Source organism: Podospora anserina, chromosome 2 (assembly GCF_000226545.1).
Source record: "Podospora anserina S mat+ genomic DNA chromosome 2, supercontig 2".
Lineage (NCBI taxonomy): Eukaryota > Fungi > Ascomycota > Sordariomycetes > Sordariales > Podosporaceae > Podospora > Podospora anserina.
The window spans coordinates 3,577,610-3,603,052 of record NW_001914858.1 but is presented as its reverse complement, the minus strand read 5'-3'; the positions used below and the strand labels follow the sequence as shown (position 1 = coordinate 3,603,052).

General features: G+C 50.1%; 8 protein-coding genes across 8 annotated transcripts in view, besides 1 other annotated feature; 2 read left to right on the top strand and 6 right to left on the bottom strand.

Annotated features, from left to right (window-relative positions):
* Nucleotides 1–2,755, bottom strand: part of PODANS_2_10340 (uncharacterized protein) — a gene marked incomplete at both ends in the record, with an annotated part of 3,944 nt that extends 1,189 nt beyond the window's left edge. Inside the window, 4 exons of the mRNA XM_001911810.1 lie at nt 54–1,876; nt 1,938–2,067; nt 2,159–2,515; nt 2,561–2,755. Of these exons, the coding sequence (XP_001911845.1) occupies nt 54–1,876; nt 1,938–2,067; nt 2,159–2,515; nt 2,561–2,755 (2,505 nt within the window). The remainder of the gene's footprint in view (nt 1–53; nt 1,877–1,937; nt 2,068–2,158; nt 2,516–2,560) is intronic.
* A 1,848-nt stretch (nt 2,756–4,603) lies between these two features.
* On the bottom strand, nt 4,604–5,173 carry PODANS_2_10330 (uncharacterized protein; the record flags this gene model as incomplete). The annotated part of the gene is made up of 1 exon (XM_001911809.1): nt 4,604–5,173. The coding sequence occupies one exon, from the start codon at nt 5,171–5,173 to the stop codon at nt 4,604–4,606; it is 570 nt and encodes a 189-aa protein (XP_001911844.1).
* Nucleotides 5,174–6,859: 1,686 nt separating this feature from the next.
* Nucleotides 6,860–9,272, bottom strand: PODANS_2_10320 (uncharacterized protein; the record flags this gene model as incomplete). The annotated part of the gene is made up of 5 exons (XM_001911808.1): nt 6,860–7,428; nt 7,507–7,719; nt 7,806–8,111; nt 8,185–8,275; nt 8,331–9,272. 5 exons carry the CDS (start codon nt 9,270–9,272, stop codon nt 6,860–6,862), a joined length of 2,121 nt encoding a protein of 706 aa, XP_001911843.1.
* A 2,066-nt stretch (nt 9,273–11,338) lies between these two features.
* PODANS_2_10310 (uncharacterized protein) lies at nt 11,339–14,167 on the top strand (the record flags this gene model as incomplete). The annotated part of the gene is made up of 1 exon (XM_001911807.1): nt 11,339–14,167. The coding sequence occupies one exon, from the start codon at nt 11,339–11,341 to the stop codon at nt 14,165–14,167; it is 2,829 nt and encodes a 942-aa protein (XP_001911842.1).
* Nucleotides 14,168–14,768: 601 nt separating this feature from the next.
* On the bottom strand, nt 14,769–15,128 carry PODANS_2_10300 (uncharacterized protein; the record flags this gene model as incomplete). The annotated part of the gene is made up of 2 exons (XM_001911806.1): nt 14,769–14,903; nt 14,979–15,128. 2 exons carry the CDS (start codon nt 15,126–15,128, stop codon nt 14,769–14,771), a joined length of 285 nt encoding a protein of 94 aa, XP_001911841.1.
* A 537-nt stretch (nt 15,129–15,665) lies between these two features.
* On the top strand, nt 15,666–16,189 carry PODANS_2_10290 (uncharacterized protein; the record flags this gene model as incomplete). Its single annotated transcript, XM_001911805.1, has 2 exons — nt 15,666–15,954; nt 16,014–16,189. 2 exons carry the CDS (start codon nt 15,666–15,668, stop codon nt 16,187–16,189), a joined length of 465 nt encoding a protein of 154 aa, XP_001911840.1.
* A 564-nt stretch (nt 16,190–16,753) lies between these two features.
* Nucleotides 16,754–16,877: a sequence feature (rRNA 5S).
* Nucleotides 16,878–17,242: 365 nt separating this feature from the next.
* On the bottom strand, nt 17,243–18,322 carry PODANS_2_10280 (uncharacterized protein; the record flags this gene model as incomplete). Its single annotated transcript, XM_001911804.1, has 1 exon — nt 17,243–18,322. One exon carries the CDS (start codon nt 18,320–18,322, stop codon nt 17,243–17,245), a length of 1,080 nt encoding a protein of 359 aa, XP_001911839.1.
* Nucleotides 18,323–19,011: 689 nt separating this feature from the next.
* PODANS_2_10270 (uncharacterized protein) lies at nt 19,012–21,613 on the bottom strand (the record flags this gene model as incomplete). The annotated part of the gene is made up of 6 exons (XM_001911803.1): nt 19,012–20,398; nt 20,451–20,747; nt 20,804–20,907; nt 20,962–21,348; nt 21,406–21,488; nt 21,559–21,613. 6 exons carry the CDS (start codon nt 21,611–21,613, stop codon nt 19,012–19,014), a joined length of 2,313 nt encoding a protein of 770 aa, XP_001911838.1.
* Between the last annotated feature and the right edge of the window lie 3,830 nt (nt 21,614–25,443).

The following is a 25,443-nucleotide window of genomic DNA, read 5'->3' as shown; positions in this document are numbered from 1 at the left end:
GGAGCACAAGCGCAAGGTTGTTTCATGCTTGTAAGTGTGTCGGGATGCTCTTACCCCATGTAGATACTCTTAGCTGCCGCGTTCATTCGATGTATCTGCTCGGCCTCCTCGTACTTCCCTTGGCTATAGAGCACAAGCGCAAGGTTGTTCATACTGGTAAGTGTGTTGGGATGCTCCTTACCCAACACCTTCTCACATAGCTGTAGCGTCTGCCGATGTATCTGCTCGGCCTCCTCGTACTTCCCCTGGCTATTAAGCACAAGCGCAAGGTCGTTCATGCTCGTAAGTGTGTCGGGATGCTCCTTACCCAACACCTTCTCACGTAGCTGTAGCGTCTGCCGATGCATCTGCTCGGCCTCCTCGTACTTCCCCTGGCTATTGAGCACACTCGCAAGGTTGTTCATGCTGGTAAGTGTGCCGGGATGCTCCTTACCCAACACCTTCTCAGATAGCTGTAGCTCCTGCCGATGTATCTTCGCGGCCTCCTCGTACTTCCCCTGGCTATAGAGCACAAGCGCAAGGTCGTTCATGCTCGTAAGTGTGTCGGGATGCTCCTTACCCAACACCTTCTCAGATAGCTGTAGCGTCTGCCGATACATTTGCTCGGCCTCCTTATATTTTCCTAAATTATAAAAGCTCTGGCCCACTTTGGACAGAAGACCTGTTGGCGCCTCCTCGTCATCCGCCCTCTCCCGCAGTTCCAAAACATATTGCGTATGCGGAAGATAGCTCATCCATACTTCTTTATTGCCGTGATCCGGATAGGGAAACACATTATCAAGCCGTTGTAGCACTTTGGCGGTCCATTCCTTTCGCTCTCCCTTTTGGGCTAACCAGCGTAACATCGATATTTGGACCAGCCGATGGATGTCGTAAGTATCTGGCTCCTTCCGTTGGGAGATAAATGCATACGCCTTCAGAGTCCCAATAGCGTCAACAGTCCTTAGCCTCCCGGCCGGTGGCAGCAGAGATTGCGGAATATCCTTCCCAGCTAGGAAGCACATAAACCTGAGGTAGTCCGCCGCCAGCGGGTCGTGATCTGAGATATGCCGGAACGAAATTAGCCAAGTTGTGGCGACAGGGTTTTGAATGCCCTGATATCGGTGTCGGTCCTCAAAGTCCCGGCTTAGTAGCTCGATCATATCCTCGTCACTGGACTTGCATAGTCCAAGGTATTGTGTAGTTGAGATCTGCTTCTCGGCCATGTAAGCAGACGCCTGCTGTATCGCTAGAGGGAGATTGGTAAGAAATTCCAGTAGCGCGATAGTGCTTGCCGTATCACGTATCTGATCTCCCTTTAAGCCTTTCTGCAATAGCTTAAAGGCTTCGTCTCTGCTCATTTCTTCAACTGAGATAATGTGACTCTTAGGCCCCACTAGCTTAACCGCGACTTCGTGTGTTCGCGTTGTGAATAGAATAGATCCTTTCCGGCTGAATGGAAGATAGTCGGTAAGGGCAGTGTCGCTAAGGAGTAGCTTTCTGTCATCAGCGTTGTCGATGATCAAAAGCCAGCTACCCGTACTTTCACGACTCAAGGCTGTCTTGACAAGTGCTTTAATATCTGCCTTCACTTCATCGATCCCGGGCACCGTAAGTTGCTGACCGATAGTACGGTATGCGTTCTCAAAACTGGTGACATCCACAGCGGGAACCCAGAAGACCGAGCAGTTCGGGTGCTCGTTGCTGACGCGAAAAGCAACCTCGAGCGCGACCTGCGTCTTTCCCACCCCTCCCAGGCCTTCGATTGCGGTCCGCTGGCAGTCATCCTTATCTGCACTAGGATGGATCCTCCCGAGAAGGTCCTGGAGAATCTTTTCACGGCCGACAAATTCCTTGTTACGTCCAAACGGGACAATCCAGTGCCGCTTGCCAGGTACTTCATCATGTTAGCAGGATCCTAGCCGTAGCAGCCGCTCAGAGGGGATGGTTTAACTCACAGTTCTTCCGCCGCGTTAAAACGGCAGGTGCATTTTCAGCGAATTGCTTGATCGCATCTTTAACGAGTTTAAAGTTGGGGCATTCTGGACCCTCGAATTTGTTCATGCCCGAATGGGTTGCATCTAGCCCCTGACGATGGAAACCATGGAGGCAAGCCGAGGACTCCGTCACAAGCTATCCTGCGTCAGCTACATTATGAATCGCGATAAAATTAACGTACAATCTTCTTCAATACACGCTCAGTCAGCGTCTTCGCCCAACCTCGTGGTAGAATGGCTCTTAATATCTCTGTCTCCTTTATTTCAAAGAAGCAATACAGGGGCAGTCGGACCGCCTCGGCATTCGCGATCTCGGTAAATTTCTGGATACGCTGGCGAACGAAGTCGTGTTTCTGCTCGAGGTCTTGTATGAGCTGGTCGGAGGCTTGCTCTCCCATAATGCCGGCAACCAGCACCCGCCACCGAGCCTGCTGGGCGGCATCGCTGCCCTGGAACGGAGTGGCGAGGAAAACGACCCCGACAGTGGAAAGCAGAATATGTCGGTAGTCGCTGCCTACCTGGGCTGCTCGATTAACAGCCTAGGGATGTTAACCGCTGTCCGCCGTCAATCCATCGGGACATACCTCAGCCAGGATAAGGCCCCCAAAACAAGAAGCAACGAAGATGATCGGTCGCGTTTGCGAACCGCGGCCTTCGGAAACAAGTTTGAGCAGCGTGTCAGCATGGCCGAGCAGCGTTTGTACGGGTGCATCTTTGAGTAAGTTTGCGTTCCAATCGTAGGTGAATATGCGGGCCTCAGGTAGAGCTGCCGGCAGCATGTCGCTGTCCGACAACCAGCTCACCACCCCGCCTCTTCCTTTCTTCTTGAACTCCCATGTCCGCGGCGACTCGGTGCCCAAGCCGTGGATTGCGATGATACTATGCTATTAGACAGGCCTTTAGTCGTTGGATCGGTGCAACGTACTCGATGGTCGTGTTGTCAGGGACGTCGTGCGCTGGGGCGATCCGGCGGAGTCCCTTCGGAGCCTAAAGGCGGATTGGCGGCAGTTAGCGTCCGGCCGCGTTTTCCTATGTCGAAAGGGATCCTACCATGGTACTTATCCCAGGAATATTTCGAGAATTGGGGTCTCGCTGTTGAAACAAAATATGTGAGAGGATAAAACGAGATCCCTATAGACACGCTTTGCGCCCTTTGTGCACGATTACGGCAGGAGAAAAATATCGAACGTCGCTTGCCCTCATAGACGAGAGCGCCCAATATCTGGTGCAAAACCCAAGTCGTTCGGCGATTCCTACTCGTGCATGGGAAACAGCTCAAAGCGCCACAGCCGACCACGTCCAATCATCTTGGCCCACAAGTAGCCAGTAACGTCGGTTGCTGCCAACGGTATCTCGGGATAGCATGGGTGACGGGGCAATTGCGCCAAATCGCAACCGAGGACCAGTAATTTAGATGCTCCCCATCGTGTCAAGACAAACGGCACAAAAGTTGAAACAGAAGAGGTACGGTCCGCAGTAGAGGTTGAAGCTCCCTGAAGTTATAGCCGCCAGGATAGCTGAACATACGCACAGTAGCCTCGATAGTACGTCCAGAATGTCCGCGCTCGACATCATATACATACATTCATCTTGGCTGGGTAGATGCATTTGCTTGTGTGCCCTGCTGCAGACCACATGGACAACAAAGCACTTCGGCTCTGTCTGAGTAATGCATTTCGGGGGCAATGGCCATATCAAGCTCCGTCTCCCATCAGCTACCTCAGGGGAGAGAGTCTACCTGCCCCTTCAATTACTGACGAAGCACCTCGGCCGGCTGTCCCCGTGACCTCAGTATTACTGAAATCGGTTCAGAGTTTAGGCCCAGAGAAGGGCTCCCTGAAGAAAGAGGTAGAGAGGTTACTAGAGGTAGATTTCTTCTAATCCGAGAAGTTGGCTCGAAATCCGAAAAGGGGGATGAGGTGCCTAGAACAAGTATGATGACGGGATGGAGGTTTCTTCTTCACCCCGAAAATCTAGACAAATACCAAAATGGAAATAATCGGCATTATAAAAGTGCCATCTACGGCGTTGCAGGCAGCTCCAAAGCGTGTCCAGTTACGCCATCGGTTTCCGAAGGCCAAACGGCAACGGCCATGCATACTTAACGCTGTCAGCAAGCCTTGCATTCAGCACATCCTACACTTCCTTAATTACATATTAATTTATGAGCTCTCCTCTACCTTGACATTAGATGATCATCCACGAGTTCCTCTTGACCCTAGGACTGTTTTGGTCATGAATGCCTTTATTAACCGAAATACCATCCAACAGTGGCCGCTAGTCAAACTCTGCGTTATGTCTCCAGGTAGGTGCCTAAAAAAGAACTTAAGAAAATGTCACCAACTTGAGGGCTCATTCGATGTGAAACCCAGTCATGGGAGTCTTAGCTACTTTCACTGTTATACCGTGATCTTCGGCACACTAAGCCAAAGCTGGACAACTTCAACACTTCCGACGTTTCTAGCCGACAATAGAGGAGCTCTTCCAAAACAATCTCGAGATAGAAATCGATATGGCCGGTACCAAGGAGTAGCCTGGCTACCTCAGTACGACCATATCGCGAGGCGATTGAGACCTTCCAACGCCCACTGCTCGGACCACTCTTCAGTTGTAGCTATGGAAACAGCTTAGATGGGATTCACCCTCAGATTCCCCAAGCTTCGGCTCTCGACACTCCACCCATCTCGGCTCGCCTCCTGATTGTTGGTGAAGAAGTTGGCAGCAGTCGCGTTACCTCTCAAAACCCACTGATAATACCTGACAGCAGCAACACCAAACTTGCCGCCGTTTTGGTCACCATAGGTTCCGCCGTGCCCAACGTTCAAGTTGCCCTTCCAGGTCGGTGTGGATTGCGGAAGAAGTCGGTAGTCTCTCTCGCCCTGGTCTTCTGTCAGCTTCTTTCCAACCCTCATTCGCGATGAAACACCCACGTTGTTGAAAGCGATATCACTGGGGCCTCCCATAAAGTAGAAGATTGGCTTGTTGATTCTCGGCACAACATTCCTGCTCTCCTGCTCACTCAACAGACCCGAGTTGTAAATCCCGATGGTGGTGACCCTGTTGTCGTTTACTCCCGCCGTGTACGCCTCAACGCCACCGCAGCTCATCCCCGAGACCGAGATTCGAGACGTTTCCAGCCAAGGATAGCGCTGTTTGGTGGCGGTGTTGGTGACCCAGTCGATGGCGCGGGTCATCATCTGGGCATTGGTTGAGCCTTGGCCGCCGGGCGAGCCGGAAGAGATGACAAACACGCCATGGGAGGCAATTTGAGTCAGGAAGTTGAGGAAGTCGAGGCCGTTGGCGGAGCAAGCGCCGTTACCCCAGACCAGGACGGGGATTCTGGCTCCCTGGGGGACGTTCCGGGGGAGGTAAAGGGTGTGGCCGTTGAGGGAGGAGTCGGTGGTGTAATACGCGGGGGCGAACGGGCCGTTGCCGGTAGGCTGGTTGTGATAAGGTGGTTAGTTGAGCGTTGTTAATGAAGATGGATGTGTTTGTAGAAAAGGGTAATGTGTGAATGTGCTAAAATGTCAAAGTGCTAATGTGTAAATGTGTTAAGGGGTAAGTGGTATGAGGCCATGAGATAATGCGAGGAAGGGAAGGCACGACGCCTGCAAACTGTATAGATGGAAGGTGCCCAGGGAGCAAGGAGCTACGGGAGGAAGGAGCAATGGAAGGAATAAGTTCTGGAAGGGAAAGAGCAGTGCGAGGAAGGAGCAGAGGAAGGAAGAAACAGGTGAAGGAAGGAAGGTGCACTGGCATGAAGGGTAAGGTACGATGAAGAGATATTCGATGAGAATGGTAACTGACTCCTTGACGGGGGGCGATTGGGTTGGCCTGGCTGATGCCAGTGGCCGTTGCCAGAGCGAGGATGACAGACTTTAGCAACATGTTGATCCAGATCCTGATTGATACTGTCTAAAGCTTTACCCATTCTCCAACGCATGTCTTCCCTTATACTTATACCCATCTTCTTTGTTGTCATCAAGTCTCCGCTAAGTTACCTCCCTCCGGCAGTCCACCCCCTGCATACCCCTCTTCATATCCTCGCGCATAAATCTTTGATGTGATCGTAGCTGTCCTGGTTCCCGGTTCAGTCAATATCTTGGTCAACGGTGATCTATCGATCGTCAATGCGCGCGCAACAAAACACCTCTCTCCCCATAAAAGCAATTCGTGCGCTTCCCCGGTCGAACCACTTCCCGCCAGTCGAAGATCAACATCTCGAAGCTAAGTTGTAGATGTTGAACGGAGCGCAAGTGGATGATTACCACGTGGAAATTAGCCTTTTCCCGTCTTCCCCGGAGTCTTGGTTTGCATGCATTTTGCCGGGGAAGCGCTACTGCATCCGCACCCGTCATGTTGCTTCCGGCTGTTCAAATCGGCAATCGTGATACCGAGATCTTGGTTTCTCCATCGTGTACGTCAAGATAGGCAGGTCTTGACTGTTTTTGCTGCTGAAACGTATTCGCCCATGACATCCATTCTTGCGCGCCACTTTCACATCTTGGCCTACTAATCAAGAGCCAAAATAGGCAAGAGAAAGTCCACCAAACAGCATATCGCGCTTGTGAAAATGCCTATACGCAAAGAGTGAAAGCCCTTCACGTCTCAAGCAACTGACCTGACAGCGGGCACTCTGTCAACGTCAGCCTCCCACCTAACCTATCTCCATAGATGTACCAACTTCTGCACATATCGTGGGATGCTGAAATCTGGTTTCTATCAATGACTGCGCGTGAACATTTGTAGGAAAGGTTCTCAAGATTTTTCCCCTGACAGACCCCCTATTACATATCTACCCCTTTAATAATCTTCCTTCTTGTTATAGAACACATATTCTTACAGTTTCAGTGCATATTCAACTATCCTCTCCCAAGACCAGTTCACCTGTGAGCTCGACGCCCTCGCCACCTTATCCTTGCCTTAAAGATTTTAAGGGACCCTTGAAATAGAGCGCCAGCAAGGAATGCTGAAACGAATAGTTTCCAGACCCAAAGCGGGATTTTAAGTGTCCTAAGAACCTCACTGATAGACGGAATCCTTTTGATCTCCTGAACTGCGTCCACAACTGGTCCCACTTCGACGCTCTTTTCCTGTGAGTCTTTCCATATTTTTGCCACAGACCGAAGGTGGTCCATGTTAAGGGTGAGCGTATCAGCTTTGGCTATGGTCAAAGCCGAGTTGACAGCATTTGAAATCTCCCGACCGTTCATCTCATACTCCGACAGTGTCTCCGTTGCTGAATTTAGATCCAGTTCGCATCTTGGCAAGGATTTGAGTTTCAATATTGGTCCTAGCCGTTGTGCCCACAACACCTTTCGCGTTTCTTTGTCGGGCGAGGGGTAGTGCAGCATAACGTTGATGCGGGACTTGACTGCGGGATCGAACATTTGGGCGCGGTTAGAGGTCAGAAATATGATGCCCTGGAAATACTCGAGCTGCCTCAAGAAAACTGTTCGCGTTACGGAAAAGCGTTAGCGTGTTTATGGATGCTTTACCAAAGCTATCTTGGGGAAAAGCCTCTGCTTACCTGCTACGAGAGCATTACGCTCCAACGACACATGTCCGTCAACCTGTCTGGATTCCAGAAATACATCCGCCTCATCGATAAGTAGAATGGCCTTCCATGCAGTGCCGTATCTAACTAGCCGCCTCAGCTCTGACTGAATGCTTCTGAGATCACCCCCGAGTTCTCCGGTTGGGAATAGCAAGAGCGGCTTTGAGGTTGTCTCGGCAATTGCTTCTGTCATGACTGTCAGTACGGAGTAACTTCTATGGCTGCCACGGCACAAAAATACTTTGACAGAACGCATGTGAAGCGCAACTCACCAGCTGTTCTTGTTTTGCCAGTCCCAGGAGGGCCATGCAAAACAAATATCAGACCCTTGCCTTTGAGGGCAGTCTCATCTCGGGTATGACTGGCGAATTTGTGACTTTTAACAAGTGATGTGATGATCTTCCTATATCCATCCGGAAGGACAACCGAATCAAAGTCTTTATGTTTCCAGTCGGCCGTCTTCACCTTGTCTACAGAGAACATACACCAGCATCGCATGTCCAGAGAATATCCATAGACATATGGCAGACAGAGTAGTGTAGGGTCATCGAAGCCATCGGTTGTTTTGTCTAGACTCTCTTGCTTCAGCCACTGGACTCTTTAGAGGCTGCAAGCAGTATTATCATGGTAACATATGGTATGTTTACTGACCTTTCGAGATGCTCCAATTGGAAACATTGACGCGGTGGAAAGGATTATCTTCCATGAATGTTGAACAGTCTAAGACGACTCTTCCGGTAGCCTTATGGTAATCTTTTAGCAAAGCTGGGTTGCTAGCGGATATGAGGGCAACTCACTGTTTCTGGGAGCCAGACGCCAATAAATTTTTCTTCGCTGGAAAAGTATGAGCCCCCAGGAGGTGTTTTAAGCCTTCTGCATAGACCTTCGTAATGATATGCTTGGCCCTGCTTTTGCACAAGCTCCAAATATCGTTGTCCGCGCTTCACAAGGCGTTCTTTTATTCCTTCTCTGTCTTTGTGGTACTTTAGCGGAAAGACTGAGAGGCTTGTAATCTTCTCGGGGGTATCGCCCGCAAATTCCTGGTGTTCGTATATTTTGAGACTTTCCCGCACCACACCCGTTTTCTTTCCGTCGTGTGCTTGATATAGACACTCAAGCTCGAGGTATTTCCATGAATCTCCTGTTGTTGGCGTTTCGTCATAGCACACGCTCACAAGCCAGTACAAAGCAGGCTCGCCGTTTACCATCCTGTATAGCAAGTCGCCGGGTTTAAAAACGAACCAAAGTAGATCAAATGTAATGACAGGATTCTCTCGAGCTGTGAGTGTCTCGGCCTCGGCCCACTTCTGCTTGTCAAGGTAGCTCAGGAGAAGGTTGAGATGGAGGGCACCGTCACCGCCTACCCTAGCAGCCTCCTCAGAAAGCTCCTTGCGATGATGATAGAGAAGATTGAATGGTGATGTCAGCTCAGAGGGTTTGTCGAATTCCTCGTCTTGGTCGGGATAGTAACGAACTACCCTTGTGAGAGCGGCGAGTATGTGCTTGGAATTGATCAAAAGCGTTGTATCGGTGCGATTGTTATCCTTATCGAAGTTTTGTGTCGACACTAGGGCAAATGACTGATGTTTTGTGTCTTCCTCCTTTTTGACCGGATCCGAGTCACCCTCGGTAACCACCGGGTCATTGCTTCCATCCACATAGCTGCGTTTGAGGTGTTTGACATCGCACTGCTCGCCAGGTTCAGGCGTGGCAACCACCTTAGTCTCCTCAGAAGACATAGCTCCAAGTCAAAAATTCGAACGGTCGTTGTATCGTCGTCGTCGATGTGGAGTTCTACTCGACAACCACAAGGCTGTCTAATAACAAAAATGTGAGGTGTCTTGTAGGAAAGGTGAATGGTGACAAAATGGTGGAGAACTGGACAGTACTTCCTGGATACCTAGAAAAGTGAAATCGATGCTAGGAAGTGAAGAATGTAGGGTCGATATAAGTTAATAATGGATGTAGAGGGACGGAAAAGGCTGCGCCGTACCCTTGGGCGACCCATCACAGAATGGGACGTCAATCGGCGAGAAGTTGGATGCCTCACGTTCAGCCAGATGCAATTTTATGCAGCCACATTATTATGCCTTGCCATTCAAGGCCAATCAGAAATAAAAGAAGGAAAATTGGGGGTTGCCTTGTTCCAAGGCAGACAACAGGGCAGCTCACCTTTGTGACTACCACAGGAAACTTCCAAATCGCTCGAACTTGTCACATCTTGGACATCGCCTGATCAGACAAAACAACCACATTCCAATGTTTTATGAGGGCCAGAATCTGCTTTCTTGATTATAGTTTACTCCCCTTTATTCTCACATACTCTCAGAAAATTGTAATCAGTCCAAATGGCTGCAAGTTTGAGCTTACCATCTCAACCGTTTCGCCCTCCCTCGCCCCCGCCATCCACCCCCCAAAGCTCCCCTTCGCTTCCGCCACATTTGCTCTCGGCCAATTTACACTCTTCTGAAGTTCAACCAAAAAGTAACACGCTTGATCAAGATGTCGAAAGACTGGAGTGTGAGGAGACCTTGGTAAGTCACACCTGACACCTGTATACTAAATACCGGGCATTATGCTGGGTCTGACACCCTAAAAGTCCGCTGAAGGTCCCGAATATTGGCAGGATAATTTCCAGGCTCGACAGATGCAGCATAGTGGTCATAATGTTCACTCCAACAGCAACATGGGATACCAACGGATAGGGGTCATGAATCTCGTGACAAAGGGTCATCGAACAGGTGCACAGCCGAATGGTAAGTTACACTTACTGACCTTGAGAGCTTTCATGTTTCTATCTGCTAATTCTGGAGTGTTAATGCTTGACATGAAGACCCAGACTTTCTTGCAGACAAACAACCTCTTGACTGGCTGTCGAAGTTCGACCATCGCACAGCACATGAGAGAGCTTTGGAAAGCCGAACCGAGGGTACAGTGTCTTGGCTTCTGAATTTGGACGCATTCAAGAAATGGAAAGTTTGTCCCAAAAGCTTTCTTTGGCTTCATGGAAAGCACTTTTGCGGGAAGACTGTATTGTGGTAAGTCGAACGAATCCCTTGCTGTCGCTTGTTACTCGCAATTCCATGTACACTTCTTTGGAAGTTCTTTAACATTACCTCAGTGCATCGATCATCGAAGAACTTGAACAAGAAGCTACCGATGGAGTCCCGATAGTCGCTTACTATTACCTCGATTCTAACGAGTTTTGTATCAAACCTTCTGAGGGCGAAAGCCGCCAAGAATCCTTTCCAGAACGACTCTTAAGATCATGGCTTCGACAACTATGCGAAGGCCTATCCCAGTTGCCCAAGGGAGTGCAGAAAGTGCGGCAAGAGTTCAAGAAGACCGGCAGTCTTGATTACACGCTCCTAAAGTATGCGATACGATGTCTAGCCGAGGAACGAGGGCAGGTGTACCTCGTAATTGATGGCTTGGATTCTCTTACAGAGTCACCCAATGGAAAAGACTCGCTGGCAGTCTTATTCGAGTTACTTGAGTGCCTCAAATCTCATGATCCTGTCCATATCCTTGTCGTGAGCAGAGATCATGTAGACACGGCTCTCGAGGACCGATGCTGGGACCTGAGTCACGATCGTGAAGGGGGATTCGACGTTGCAGTGGAAGGGATCGCCCACACGAACGGCATCGAGTTGATGGTTGACCAGGAGCTAAAAAAGTCGAACTGGGGAATAATCAGAAGAAAACATCCGGAGTGGATTGAGATCATCAAAAAAAATTTGGTGGACAATTCAGACGGAATGTAAGTCTATCTCCATATACCTACCTACCTAGGTAGTATGCAAAGATGACCAACTGGCTCAACACAATCTGTTTTGCACCAAATACCACCTACCGAGAAGCAGTTTTGAGAAGTGATCGAAAGCTAACCTGGAACTGGATCAATAGCTTCGGTTTAGTCAAATTACGGCTGTTGGATCCTGAATTTCACGAATTCATTCGGCGAAGGGACCCAGCCCCCGATGAGGAGGAGGTACTTGATGCATTGAATGAGATCCCGAAAGAGATCAATGCTTTCTACGATAAAGCCTTGGAAAGAATATGCGTCATGCCCAATGCCTATCTATCTCTCCAATGGCTCATGTGCACCCTCCGGCCGTTGAGATTCGTCGAATTCGAGGACTTGATCAACTGGGGTCAGACAAACAAAAAGAATTCAGTCTCCATTCGCCATAGCTTTGGCAGTCTAGTGGCTTTTCCAGAGTCTCCAGACCGAGACGGCAAGCAAATCGTGGATTTTGCCTTTTCCAGCCTGGAGGAATACCTCGTGAACAAAGCGGATAGGTGTGGTGGACTGGCTGTGGTTCACCTCATGATGGCCAATCAATGTCTCGAGTATATCAACGAATGTGTTGTCAATACGGATGACCACACCTTACATGAATCTGATGAGGACGAAGTTGATGGCGGGAAAGTACTGGAATGTGACCTCCAAAGACGGCCGCTTCTTGAGTATGCCATCAACAACTGGTACAGACATGTACTCGAGTATCTAGAGTCCAGACAGGATTCGGAACTGGTGCTGGAGTCTGTCCCAGACAATGGGACTCAGAGCACTCTATTGACATGGCTACACCGGATTTACAATTACTGGGGTACACCGTTGCGGAACATTTTCCACAAGAAGCCTCAAACACCCTCCGCTCTGGACTTTTCTGAGCGGTTGTCGGCCTCATCGGAATTTGCACAATGGGTCAGCTCGACACGAAGATTGGTCGACGATTTGGATCGGGACGTGGAACAAGTTCACAACGACCTGAAAGCGGCCGCGTATAAGTGTTTTGAGCTCATGGTTGATCTTCTTATTCAGCACCAAGCGCCCACAGAAACGGAAGCAACCACACACACTCCTCTTCAGGCGGCCTGCATGTGCGAATTCAATCTCCTAATTTATTCTCTCCTTCATGATCATATTCACAACTCAAATATTCCACACTGCAAGGTCAAGAACTCGGATATCCCGCAAACTGGAAGGACAGAGCAAATCAAGGCTAGGCCCGACCCCAGTCATTCCTGGTGGCCAGACAGTGATGGCACCAAGGAGAAAACAGCAGACTACGACGGCAAACGTATGGTGAGGGCTCTTCTTCTGGCCGGAGCAGATGTGAATAAAACCAGTTCTCACGGAGACACCGCCTTGCACCATGCCATGGCCAAAGGTAACCTGGCTGCTGTCACTTTGCTCCTGCAGAGAAATGCCGATATGGAAATTTGCGCGACGGGTCCTCTCAATGTATTCCTCAAGACAGTGTTTCAAGCGCATGATAGCGAAGTAACGTCAGAGTTGGAATGGCCCATGCCCATGATTTGCTGCGGAACTCCCTTGCTCTGGGGAATCCAGATGGGGCAACACGACGCCGTTGAGTTTCTACTTGATCAGGGTGCAGAATTCAAGAATCTCGCGCCGGTCTCAGGGCACACTGCACTCCATGCCGCAGCCTTTCTCTCGGACCAGAGAATGGCTCGGCTGGCGCTGGATATTGGCTGCCGAGTCAACGATTGTGAGGCCAATGGGTTTTCAGCTCTCCATTTTGCTGTATATCAGAACAATCTGGGCGTGGTTGAGTTATTACTGGCTAATGGTGCGGATGTTAATATCCTCGCCAACTGCGGATACCCTCCTCTGATGTGGGCTCGGCACATAAACATCGTCAGGGTGCTCCTCAGAAACGGCGCAGATTGGAATGCCCCCCCGGATAAACCACACACAGTACTAACTGTGGCGGCGTTCAACGGATACCACGAGATTGTGCGTATGCTTCTTGAAAAGGGCGCCCCCGCCAGTTCAACTGCCTTGCGCTATGCGACGTGCGAAGGGCATACGGAAGTAGTACAAGTGCTTGTGGACTTCGACATTCCCGTTGACATTTTCTTGCACGCCAAGCTTGGAATAACCGCCCTGCCACTTGCGGCTGGACGAGGCCATTCTGATATTGCCACAATCTTGCTGAGAAAGGGTGCCAGTCTCTACAACAAACACCCTGTTTTCGGTTCCATACTAAATGCTGCTTCATTCGGCGGCGAGGATATAGTCTTTGACGCATGTTGGCAACAAGAGCCTTCTATGCGACATGAGAAAGATGCGTATGGGCGTACTGCCCTCTACTTTGCTGCCCTGGGCGGACAGGACAAGATGGTTGGGAAGCTCCTCAAGTTAGGGTACAAAGCCAACGCCAAGGATAACCATGGCCGAAACGCATTGCATGCTGCAGCATCAGGTGGCTCGCTATCTGTAGTGGAGAAACTGCTTGAACAGCATCCGGAAGTTGATCCTACTGAGACAGATGATGACGGCTGGACTGCTTTACACTGGGCGGCTAAGGCTGGGGAGAAGAAAGTGGTGGAAAAGCTGCGAGGTGTATGTTTGAGAGAGGGTAGAATGCCTGACGACAACAAATGGCCACCAGCCCGTATTGCGATATACCATGGGCATCGAGACCTTCTGCCACTTCTGGAGGGAAAGCAGACAGGAGAAAACGTCTTTCCACAGTCCGAATGGCATTGGTGGAGTGCAGGTCTTATGCACAAGGATTATGTTTGTGACAGTTGTCTCAGGGTACGCCAATCTTCTCTGCAAGCTGCTATGGTGCGTGGATTTCTAACAGAAAAGGGATGAAGCTGATACATGGGATCCGATTTCATTGCCGTACATGCTATCACGATTTACTCTTCTTCAACTACTGTTTCAAGTGCGAGGGTCGAGGAAAGAGACTGCATCCTGGGCATCGATTTGAGGAAATCCGTCCGCCGTACGACCAGATAAATAGTGGGTAGTGGATCCGGCTGTGCGATAACGAAGATATAATCATCTTGAGCGACATGCCCTCAGGTGCCTATCTATGTTGTACACAGGCTATCGTGGCCAAATGCCGCGATCATCCACATGTAACGTAAGATCAAGATATCATGTCCTTTCATTGTTCGTATACTGGACATAGGAAATGACTTCCATAATTCACTCAACAAATTATCGACAAAAACCGCCTAATACCATCTTGAACGCCAGGTATCCAATACTTTCTACACATTTTCACATTTACTCAAAAACAAGCTCATCAACCTCCTGCTCAGCTCCAGCATAAAGAACGTTCGATTTGTAATTATGTCCAGTGTGTGTTGACTCGGAGACTTTCGGATCAATCGGTGCACTGAAAGCCATTTTGAGCTCACTCTCATTGCAGGCACCTGCATGATAGGTAAGATAGATAAGTGTTCATTCACATGGGGTTTAATTGAGGAAACTGAGGAAGGGCCATACCAAACTTGATTCTCTTTTTCACCTTCTGATGACCGCCATAATTGACAGATGAGCTGACGTCGTTGCCTCTATGCTTAGAAGCATCTGGTGAGGTCTAAGGGGCGGCCTAGGTTAGGATTGATAGAAACACCTAGAATGGGTAGATTATATAGTAAACAGGATCACTCGCTTTGACCTTGACTATTGACCCGTCCCATGTTTTACCGTCGCCGCGGAACTGAGAGCTGGGCTCCTGCATGACGGTCGTGGCGGTGGTTGTTGACATCTCAGCAAGTCCATATACTCCTTTCTTCTTGAGATTAGTAGGGATATTGCTCATTCTGGAGGTACTGTGGGACAGGCAGGGAAAGCCAACAATGATAAGCAGACACATGTGTCAGGAATCAAAACTGCACAGGCTTGTGCCCGATCCACAACATATTTATACATGATCGGCTCAGATAAGAGGACTCCGTCTAACCGGCAAGTTAAACAGTTGACCTGATACGAATGCCGTGATGTATGTAGTCGGAGCAGGCTAGGCTTCGGTTGGGCTCCATGCACAGGACGTGGCAGTGCATGTGAGTGCCGCTGATTGGCGACAGAATCTACCGTACATGAAGACGTTGTTAATTGGTACCGATGTTCCCACGTCAAGTCTCTGTGCTCCTACGTACAGAAGATCTTCTGAATGGTCAGCAAAGCAGTCGTTCCACACGACACCACATATTTATCGTCCAGGTGCGCTCCATGGGTCGAGAGCCTGCTCACTGCTTCTTCTGCGTTCATCCACTTTCAAGGCAGCATCTGGAGCCTTGTCGGTGGCTGCAGACGTCACAGTTCCTTAGGCATTGATGACCACACCCACTTGCGAACAATGGCCCCAATACCAGACGCCATCGACACGGAGGCCAACACCACGAACCAGCCTAGCTCCGCACCTGCAGGGCTGGCGACTTCAGATGTTGTCGGAATCGCGGTCGGTGTGCCTACGGCCGTGCTCGCACTAATGGGACTCGTTATTGCGACACTGGCCTGGAAATATCCAAAAGGATCTGCTGCCAAGATCCAAAACGCAATCCTGCGTCGGCCAAAGCAGATTGGCACCAGCTGGAACTCGAACGTGATGTACGGTGGAAAACAAAAGGCGAAAAACATGACATTCGGTTGGTTACACAGGAATCACTTCAGCCTCACGCACGCTTGGTACTGACCAGCTGACCAGAAAGCATCGGAGATATGGAATCCCCCATTCAGACACGGATGAACATATCAACTGCAACAACAGATAATGCTGAGCATGTTGGCGATACTTTTAATTCCAATGTGTTGCATGAGGGAGCAAAGCAGGAGATTGACTCGATGACGTTTGGAACTTGGAATGCAAATACAAAGGCATGAAAAAGGCAGAGCGCACTCTTTTGGAAAGGGAACAGATCGGTTGTACTCATAAAAGTTTCTCATTTTTATATTGCATTGGTTCGGATTAGCATACATCAAACACTCTTGTATTTCCTCTTTGTTTACATGGTGACAAACACCCCCTGAAGCCCCTGAGCTTCAAAAATCTTCCTAATTGTGGGCCCATACAACCCCCCTAGGATGACTACCCGATTTTGAACGATTGAACGCCCCAACCCTTCTCAATGAATCTCTAAGCTCCTGAAAAATTTCAAGCATTGTGATATTGTATACGGATTTCTAGCTCACCACAACAGATCTCTATAGATCTACGAGACCTGTCCGTTGCCAGGCCCTAGACCCCTACAACCCCCAGACACAGTCCTGTCCATGAAGATCGGCAACAGAAGGGGTCTCAAAACCAAAATATATGACACCTAGTTTTTACAAAATATCTACTCATACCGAATCTCACATTCTCCCAAGTATCTATACAACCTAACACCACCACATCAACAATGCCAAGACCTCACAATAACTTCAAGTGGAGTCGAAAAATGGAGACAAAAACATACAACACCAGGGATTCCCCAGTGGTCACCCACCTGAGTACTGGTCTGGCCGTCAGCTGTTTGACTAGGGGAGAGCGGACGGGATCCCGTATTTACAGCTGCGTATGGTCGTATGTAATGTTAAGGGTCGAAAAACAGCAATTTGGAGGTACCTGGACTGATTGCCACGACAGATCTATTCCAATATGCCAACCAGCACTACAGACGATACCCAACAGTAAGTGGGAAACAGTTGGACCATGGTTCATGAAAACGGCTCTGGCCACCGTCCACTTCAGCAAGGAGCTGTACGAAGCGCCTCCCCAAGAAGAGATTCCCCGATGGCTGGGAGGGTGTCTAAAGGGAGGGAAGAGTCTGTCGTGGAGCTGGTCTGGATTTGGTACAAGACATGACACGGTTTCTGGTCAGAAACGCACTGCTTTTATTTTCCAGAACAGAGTCTTTTGTAGCATAGCGTCGTTTCCATCACTACTGCGAGGCTCTACGAGCACGTAGCGTTACCACCCTGGGCCTCAATCAACTCCCCAAAGTAGTTCACCATCCCATCATACGCAGGGTGCTTGCTAAAGTCCTCAAACCACAACAAACTCGCCCCATTACCCGGAAACACATGCGGCACCCAGCTAAAAGGGTCATAAAAGTCCCAAATCGTGATACCCACACAAACATCCTTCGTCTTCACACACGCCCCCACAACCTTCTGGTAGCACTCACTCTGCCACTGCAGCTTCTGCTCATCAACCGGCACCTTGATCCTCACATCTAACTCGGTAAACGCGACCTCCTTCACCACCTCCTTATACATCCCAATAGTGTTGATCAAATCCGCCTCACTCGGGTGGTTGTCCGCATGCAAATGCGCCTGCATCCCCACGCCATCAACCTTGATCCCGGCATCCTTCAACATCTTGACCAGCCTCACCGCGCCCGCAGTCTTGACACTGGCCGGCCTCTCGATTCCGTAGTCATTGTAGTACAACTTCGCCTCTGGGTCGACCTTGGCAGCAGTCTCAAAGGCAAGCCGGATGTACTCCTCCCCGAGCACATTGTAAAACACGCTCTTCCTGTATGTCCCGTCTTCATCAAGGGCTTCATTCAACACATCCCAATGGGCACACCGGCCACGGTAATACCCAGCCACCTCGGTGATATGTCTGACAATTGCCTCCCTCAAACCCTCTTTGGTCCACTCGGTGGTCTCAACCCAAGGGGCAAGCTGGCTGTGCCAGACGAGGGCGTGGCAGCGGAGGATCTTGTTAGTCCTGTTGGCCAAATTGGCAACGTAGTCACCCTCAGTGAAGTTGAAAACGCCCGGCTCAGGCTCGACAAACAGCCATTTCTGGCCGTTGGTGGGAGTCGTCTGGCCGAACTCCTTGGGGTCTTCGAGGATGGCGTCGTATTGGGAATAAGATTCGGGGTAGGGCTCGCGCTCGCGGAAGCCGGGGGTGTCAGTCGCAGCACCGAAGTACTGGAGGCCAGCCTTGACGGCGAGCTCGTGGAGCTGGGCGGTTGCAAGGGGGACAGCTCCCGCCGCGGCGAGAAGGGAGGTGGAGAGACGCATCTTGTGTGCGAGGGAAAGCCAAAACTGAGGTTGTCCCTGAGGCGAACAAACTCTAGAATCAGTGGACGAGGGGGGGGGAATATATGCACTTTATATCACCTCAATTACACCCCTGCAGCAAAGCAGCATCATCCTCCGCTTTTTCTTTTCCCCATTCACACCTTTACCAGCGCCACGGAAGCGGGACAAGAAGGTTAATGAAATCCATATTGCAGATTCCAAGGGCACTGCAATCTGCGCGAGACTCTTGTTCATGCAGAGGGCCATCACGGCGCACCACGCGTACTCCTCTTTTCCCCTCACGACGATCTCCAAAATGGAAGCTCTTCAGCCGAACCGTGATTCATGATAGGAGCCAAGATGTGGCCCGCATTGAGCCTCAAGTGGCCGGGTGACGATCGACGGGGGTCGCATCGGGGAGGAGCTGCCGGGTAAATCGGTGCGGGCCGGATATATGCCATTTCCGGGGTGAAGATCCGCTTCAATGGCCATTGAGCTCCAACTCATCATCGAAGTGCGATCTTGGGGAAACTGACGTAGAGATCGAGGGCCTCGTGTATCTTGTAGTCGTATTGAACCCTAGTCCAACATCCTCCATAGCTCACATTCATAACTCATACACATGTCGTACATAACCCCAATGGGAAATCCAAAGCGCCATCCCATCTTTCAATCTGTAAAAAACCGTCTTACACAGTGAACTTCCCAGACAAAGGCAAATTCCTACTACTCCCCCCAACCTCGACGTTATACTCCCCCTTCCCCAACCTCCACTTCTGCGCCCTCACATCCCAGACACTCAAATCCCTCCTCGTCAGCTCAAACACCACCTTCTTCGTCTCCCCCACCCCAACCAACACTTTCTCAAACCCCCTTAACTGCCTCATAGGTACCTTTTCCTCTCTCGTCCCCGGAATCCCCAAATACAACTGCGCAACCTCCTTCCCCTCCACCTCCCCCTTGTTCTCAACCTCAGCCTCCACTCTAACCAGTGCATCCCACAAGTCCTCCTGACCACCCTCTACAGTCTTCCCCTTGGGAAACTCCTCAAAGCTTCTGTTGCCATCCTTCTCAACAGCAAGATTGGAATACCCAAAGGTAGTGTAACTCAGGCCAAACCCAAACTCAAACCTAGGCTTGATCTTGTTTTCGTCAAAGTGCCTGTAATCGACAAACACACCCTCGGTAAAGTTGCTCTGAGGGAAATACTTGAAGATGCCCTCCGGCTTGTCAGGCCTGAGCATGACTCCATAGTCGTCTTCGTTGCGCGCAACAGTATAAGGCAGTTTACCTGAAGGGTTCTCCTTTCCATAGAGGATAGATGCCAACGCCTTCCCGGATGCTTGTCCTGGGAGATGGGCAAAGATCACTGCTGTGACGTTGGGGTGGCCGATAAATTCTTCAACGAGTCTTATACCAGCATTATGGAAAACCACAACAGTGTTGTTGCACTGGCTGGCGACGTGGAGGATCAGCTCGTCGGTGTAATCGTCTCGAAGGCCAGGTCTATCTGCGCCTTCTGCAGCCCAGACGTTACCGAATACCAGACACGCGCTGGAGACAGGATCCACTGCCGGCTTGCCGTTGTGGAAGTCCCAGAAGAGGGCTGTATCGTCCTCGTAGGCTTGCTGAAGGATGGCGTCATACGGTGAAATGGCAAGAGACTGAGATGTTGCCCCTGATCCGCCACCAGAGTACAGTGTTCCGTTAAAAGCAATGCCTGTCGTTCCTGGTGTTGCGCCTGACCAGCCAAAGAAGCCTGCACCAAACTCCTGGTAGTCAAAGGATCCCGATCCCATCAGCCAGGGAGAGAGGCCATCTGTTGGGTTGTTTTCGTCGGGGTTCTTGGCGGAGTAGCCGTAAATAGACAGCAGTTTGGGGCTCTTGAGCGGCAAGGCATTGCGGATGTTTTTGACCAGGACGTGACCTTCAACCGCACCATCAAATAGAGTGGATTTGAAGGAAGAGTTTCTTGCATCGATAATGCGATGTGGCTTGGTGAGGTCCTTGGGCATACCGACACCTGGCGTAGGAAAGTCATTGTCCTGGCCCATTTGATACCAAGAAGCGATTGTTCTGCTTGGGTCAACAACTTTTCACACACACGGAGAGAATGCACCCGACATACCTGAGGACCATATCGTCTAGCCTACTTTCGGGCACCGTTCCATTTTTGATGGCGTCTTCGAGATGTGAGCCCCAAAAGTCACCGCCATTTGGCATAGCCATATCCATGCCTGCTTCAGCTGTGGCAACCCCGGCGTGCTGAGCTCCCCAGTCGCTCACAACGCCACCCTGAAACCCAAGTTCAGTCTTGAGCAGTCCATTTTGCGTCTTGCTGTTTGCGCAGCCGTACGAGTTGTTGACCCTCTGGTAGGAGCACATGATGCTTCCCGTTCCGGCGCGTACGGCATCCTGGAAGGGCCTGCGGTTTCGTCGTCAACGCTTGCTCTTTAGCAGTGTTAGTTCCGCGTCACTTACCACAAGTAAATCTCGTGCATAGTTCTGTCATCTATATTTGACGAGACAGCCTCCACACCGTTGTTGGGGTTTCTATTGGTCTCTTGCTCATTGGCAATGAAATGCTGAATATGCCGTCAGCCTCAGCGTCAACTTGAAGTTTCGAGATAATAACATACCTTTGTGCTGGCGACAACCCCAACTCCCTGAATCCCCTTGACAGTCTCACCAACCAACACGCCGGACAGATAAGGGTCACTGGCAAAGCCCTCCCAATTTCTTCCACCACTGACAACCCGTCCAGCTGGCCCAACTACAGGTCCCAGAAGAATGTTGACGCCCTTCGTTCTGAACTCACCACCCATACCTTTGCCCCTTGCCAGAGTGAGTTCCTTGTTCCAGCTGGCCCCAACATGAATGCCACTCGGCCAGCTGCTAACAAAATCTGTTCCTCTGACACCCTGTCCAGCATCAGCCAGACACATACCCGGGAATTTTAGGCGTGAGATGGCAGGCAAGAAGCCAGGGCAAGAGGTCTCGGAGTTGGTTCCTGAAGTGAGGCTGATCTGAGCTTCCTGTCAGTTTCGTTCGTCACAATAAATCCAGACGTGGCGGTAGGATACCTTCTCATCAAGTGTCATTTTGCCCACAAACTCCTTGGCTCTATTGAAAGCCTCTTTCCACTCCCCAGAACCAGTCATTTCCGCTATCGATGCCATATCTGTCAGTTCTCACTCCATCATGTCACCGCCAAAAAGAAAAAGTCATCCACTTACGAGAGGGGTAGACCGGCTCTGAGCCCCCGTAGAAATACTCATCCTTCTGAATCATCCTCCCCCCATCCAACGCTTCCTCGGAGCCATTGTCATTGTGTTTTGGGAGAGCTGCCAACCCTGCCAGCCCGCCACCTATTATTACAAGTATGAGAACGATAATGAGAAGGCCCCTTTTCGTCTTGAAAAAGGCCAGTTTTGATTGTCAACTTTTCTTTTCTTGATATGATGGTGGTTGGTCTGAAGGTAGGAGGGCTGCAGAGTGTTGGCTGGTGCCGCCCGCTTTGTGAGATAGCAGAGAGGCGGAGGCCATCTTGGTTTGTGAGTTGTGATTAAATTGAAATGACTGTCGATATGAAGGGCTTGTGGTAAGTTGTGAGTTGTGATATTGGGCGTTTGTTTACATTTGAAAGTATCAAAAGTCCAACAGGGGAAGCTGTTAAAACAGCAGGCTTAGCAAATGGACCGGATGAGATCTGAGATGCATATGTGACACCTTTAATTGAGGGTTGACTACAGCCAAATGATGCTGTGGGTGGTTTTGTGATGTAAAAGCAGGTGCGAAGACAGGTGCGAAGACAGGTGCGAAGCCAGGTGCGAAGATTGACCCCTCCTTTGTGACTGCCACTGTTGTTTACACCTGCAGCCAACCGTTGCCAGCGGCAATCAACCTTAAATAGTGCCAAGACCTGGACTTCAAAGGTTGAATATTACCCAGTGCGATTCATATTACCACGCAGGAAGAAACTGGTTGCTTTTTACTGCCATCTTTTCTGAGTGTTGAATTTTAACAAAATGCTCATTCGCAAACATCAAATACCTTACTGCATGTTCGGGTTGTCGCTGGCTGGCAAGGCTTGAGGGTTAGGGTTAAGCATGCCTCACAAAGGCGCAGATTCGGTGGGATTTTTCATGAGATTCTTCAGTCGCAAAACAAATGCAACGATCCCCACTAACTACAAATGTTTTGGGAATAGCAAAATGCTTGATTGTTCAGACCTGAGGCTTGTGTCTCGGAATGAAGCATCGCCTTGCGCTTTGAGCTCCTGTCAGTGCCCGCGGCGCGTCGGTCGTGCATCCGTAGCGGGCCATTAGTGGCGTGCCGGGAGCGGGCCGGCTCACAAGCTGGGCTGAGACCGCAAATCCGAAGAAATTCAGCAACAACCTCCCTCCGCTTGTCGTCGGTTTGCGCCGAAAGCTGTTGTCAACTCTCTGTCTACCTAAATCTACAGGCTTATAATCATTCTACAGCTTGCTAACCCGTGTTAGAACTGACTCTTCCATCTGAGTTCTACCTACACTGCCGCCTGATGCCACATCCGCTTACATAACATCCAATACCACTGAAACAATCCTCCTCTGTTTCTCCTGTCTTGCCATCGTTGCGCTACCTCTGCCGAGGTCGCTGGCGCCATTCCAACGATCCCACATCGCCCGGCTTAACCTGCCTCGGAGAATACCGAAACCCCTTGAATCTGTCTCCAGTCGCCGTCCTTGTCCGTTACGGAGTAGTATCACGCATTTCGGCAACCGGGATACACTGCCGACGACAGATGTCTTGGAGATGCTCGGCAGACGGCAGGAGATTGGTCCTAGCAATCCCTTTTGATCCTGCCCAAACATCGAACGACCGAATATGCTCACCACCAGGGGAAATTTAGCAGTGTTAAGTTCATGATATTAGACATGGGTGTCACTCACGGCATGGGAGCCACGTGCGGCTCACGTTCCTCCGTCCGATCACGATTGATGAAATGTCCGTGACACACTCTGGTTTGCCGTTACCGAAATCTCATGCCTTGCAGCGAACCGCAAGTCAACTCGGGATCGATGAACCAAGTTTCCTACGCAGACGGCATGGCATCCCCTCGATGAACAGAAATCTCATGAATCGGTGATCTTGACCGCCCAATCTTGCATGATAGAGGTAGGCGAGCCACCGCCACCACCATCGAGAAGAGATCTCTCCGAACAAATCTGCATGTCTTACCCACCGCGGTTCATCTTCTTTGAACCTCACACTGTGTGGTACAGATTACACACCGAACCGCGAGTAAGAAAAAGAAATATCCCACCGCCCAAGACATTCGTCCTGCAGTTTCGAGACATTGGTTCCAGCTTGACCTACATGAATGTCGTTGCATCGAACAAAACGGAGCCAGGTCCAACACCGTTTCCTTCAAACTTGTCGCTGGAAAATATTTCTCTGTTTGACAAGTCAAATGCCTGATTTCTGCCTGTTTCCCTGTTGCTGTGTTGTCAATTTCAGGGGGGAAGAAGAAAGCAAGAAGCCAGCGAAGTAACGATGTTCCACTTCCTGTCTGCCCACTCCACCTGTCACCCCAACATCCAACGGTCAAGTTGGCATAAAGTGGATATATCCAGGTGGATATCTTCAAACAACTCACAACATCCAAATTTTGGCAAAACATCGCCGTTATCTCGTCAGAAATAGCGTCAAAAAACCGGGTGTTGAACTTGCGTCTCCCCGGTTGCGCCGAGTGCAGCCAACGTTGCAGCATTGACTTCTGGGCGTCTTATAGGCGCGGCACAAATGTTCGGTGAGTTTTCCCCTTCTTCCTCAACGCTTCGGCGATTGCTTCCAGGCCTGGGAATCCTTCTCTGCAACGGCAGCACCCGCGGACGGAGGCACCGGCTTTCCCGCTCCACAGCGCCCAACCTCCTCTCGGTAGTTGGGAGCGTCGATCTTTTGTTTTATCTTTTGTCGATCGTCTTGTTCCAATTCATCCGTCAAGGTTCACATGTGAAAAGAAACAACAAAAAAAGCCATTCAAGATTCGACCAGATTGACCGGTATCTTGATAACATCTGCAATACCCCTATTTCTCGCATAGGTATCTCCCCAACCATCCACGCCGCACCTTGGCTGTCTTCGTTTCTTTCTTTTTGAGCTGGTTTATTATCCAAGATGGCGTGTGTGGTGGTCTTGGTAGCATGAAGCACCACACCCTCAAAACACACCACCGAAGAGAAAGCTGGTTTCGGTTGGGAACAAGGGGGTCCATCTGGAATGTAACCCCTTTCTCTTGTCAGAAAAAAATGTCAAGACCGAGAAAAAAGGCTTGGAAATATCCCGTTTCCTCGCTCCAAAATCTTACCCCCCACAAGAAAGTGATAAATGTATCTGTACGGCGTCAACTGCAGCCAGCAAAATGTGATTTCTCAAAGCGATTAAATAGTCTCTCAACCTTCTCTCTATCTCTCTTAGAACTTATCTGGCCCACCGCTTATCACCCCAATCCTCCCGTTCCCCCACGGCCGCCCCCTTCCATGCACACCGTTCATGCAGTGTCACATCAACAAACCTTCTCTCCTCTCCCATCCCACCACTGGGGTCACATCCATTCCCTGGCTCACAGCAGTAAATTCCCCACTTCTCATCAACGTCCGCCCGCCGCCCTTGCCGTCCAGCCGTTTTAATAACAGCCCCAACTCACACTTCAGCCACCCCCGGGTATAAGAGACCTCCCCCTCCCCCTCAGCTTCCTCAGCTCGAACGACCACTTGTCTCATTTTCTCACACCTTCACATCTTCTTTCATCTCGTTCTTTCAAACATTCTCATCTCTTGTTCTCACAATCATATCACCATCTTCATCATCACTATGCAATAACTAACACATTTCCCTCTCCTATCCAAACACCCAGCACCACAACCATCATCATCACCTCAAAGTCTCCCCCTATTCCAACATCTCTCTGCTCGCATGTAAGTCGAAAATTAGCAGAAACAAGGAACGCCATGGAAAGCCACAAAATACCCCATCATCACACCCATCGTAGTCCTCTTGTTCCCCCAAAAAGGTATATAAAAAAGTATAAACAAACCAACACGCCCCCCCGCCCCTACCCAAAAAAAAAGCATATA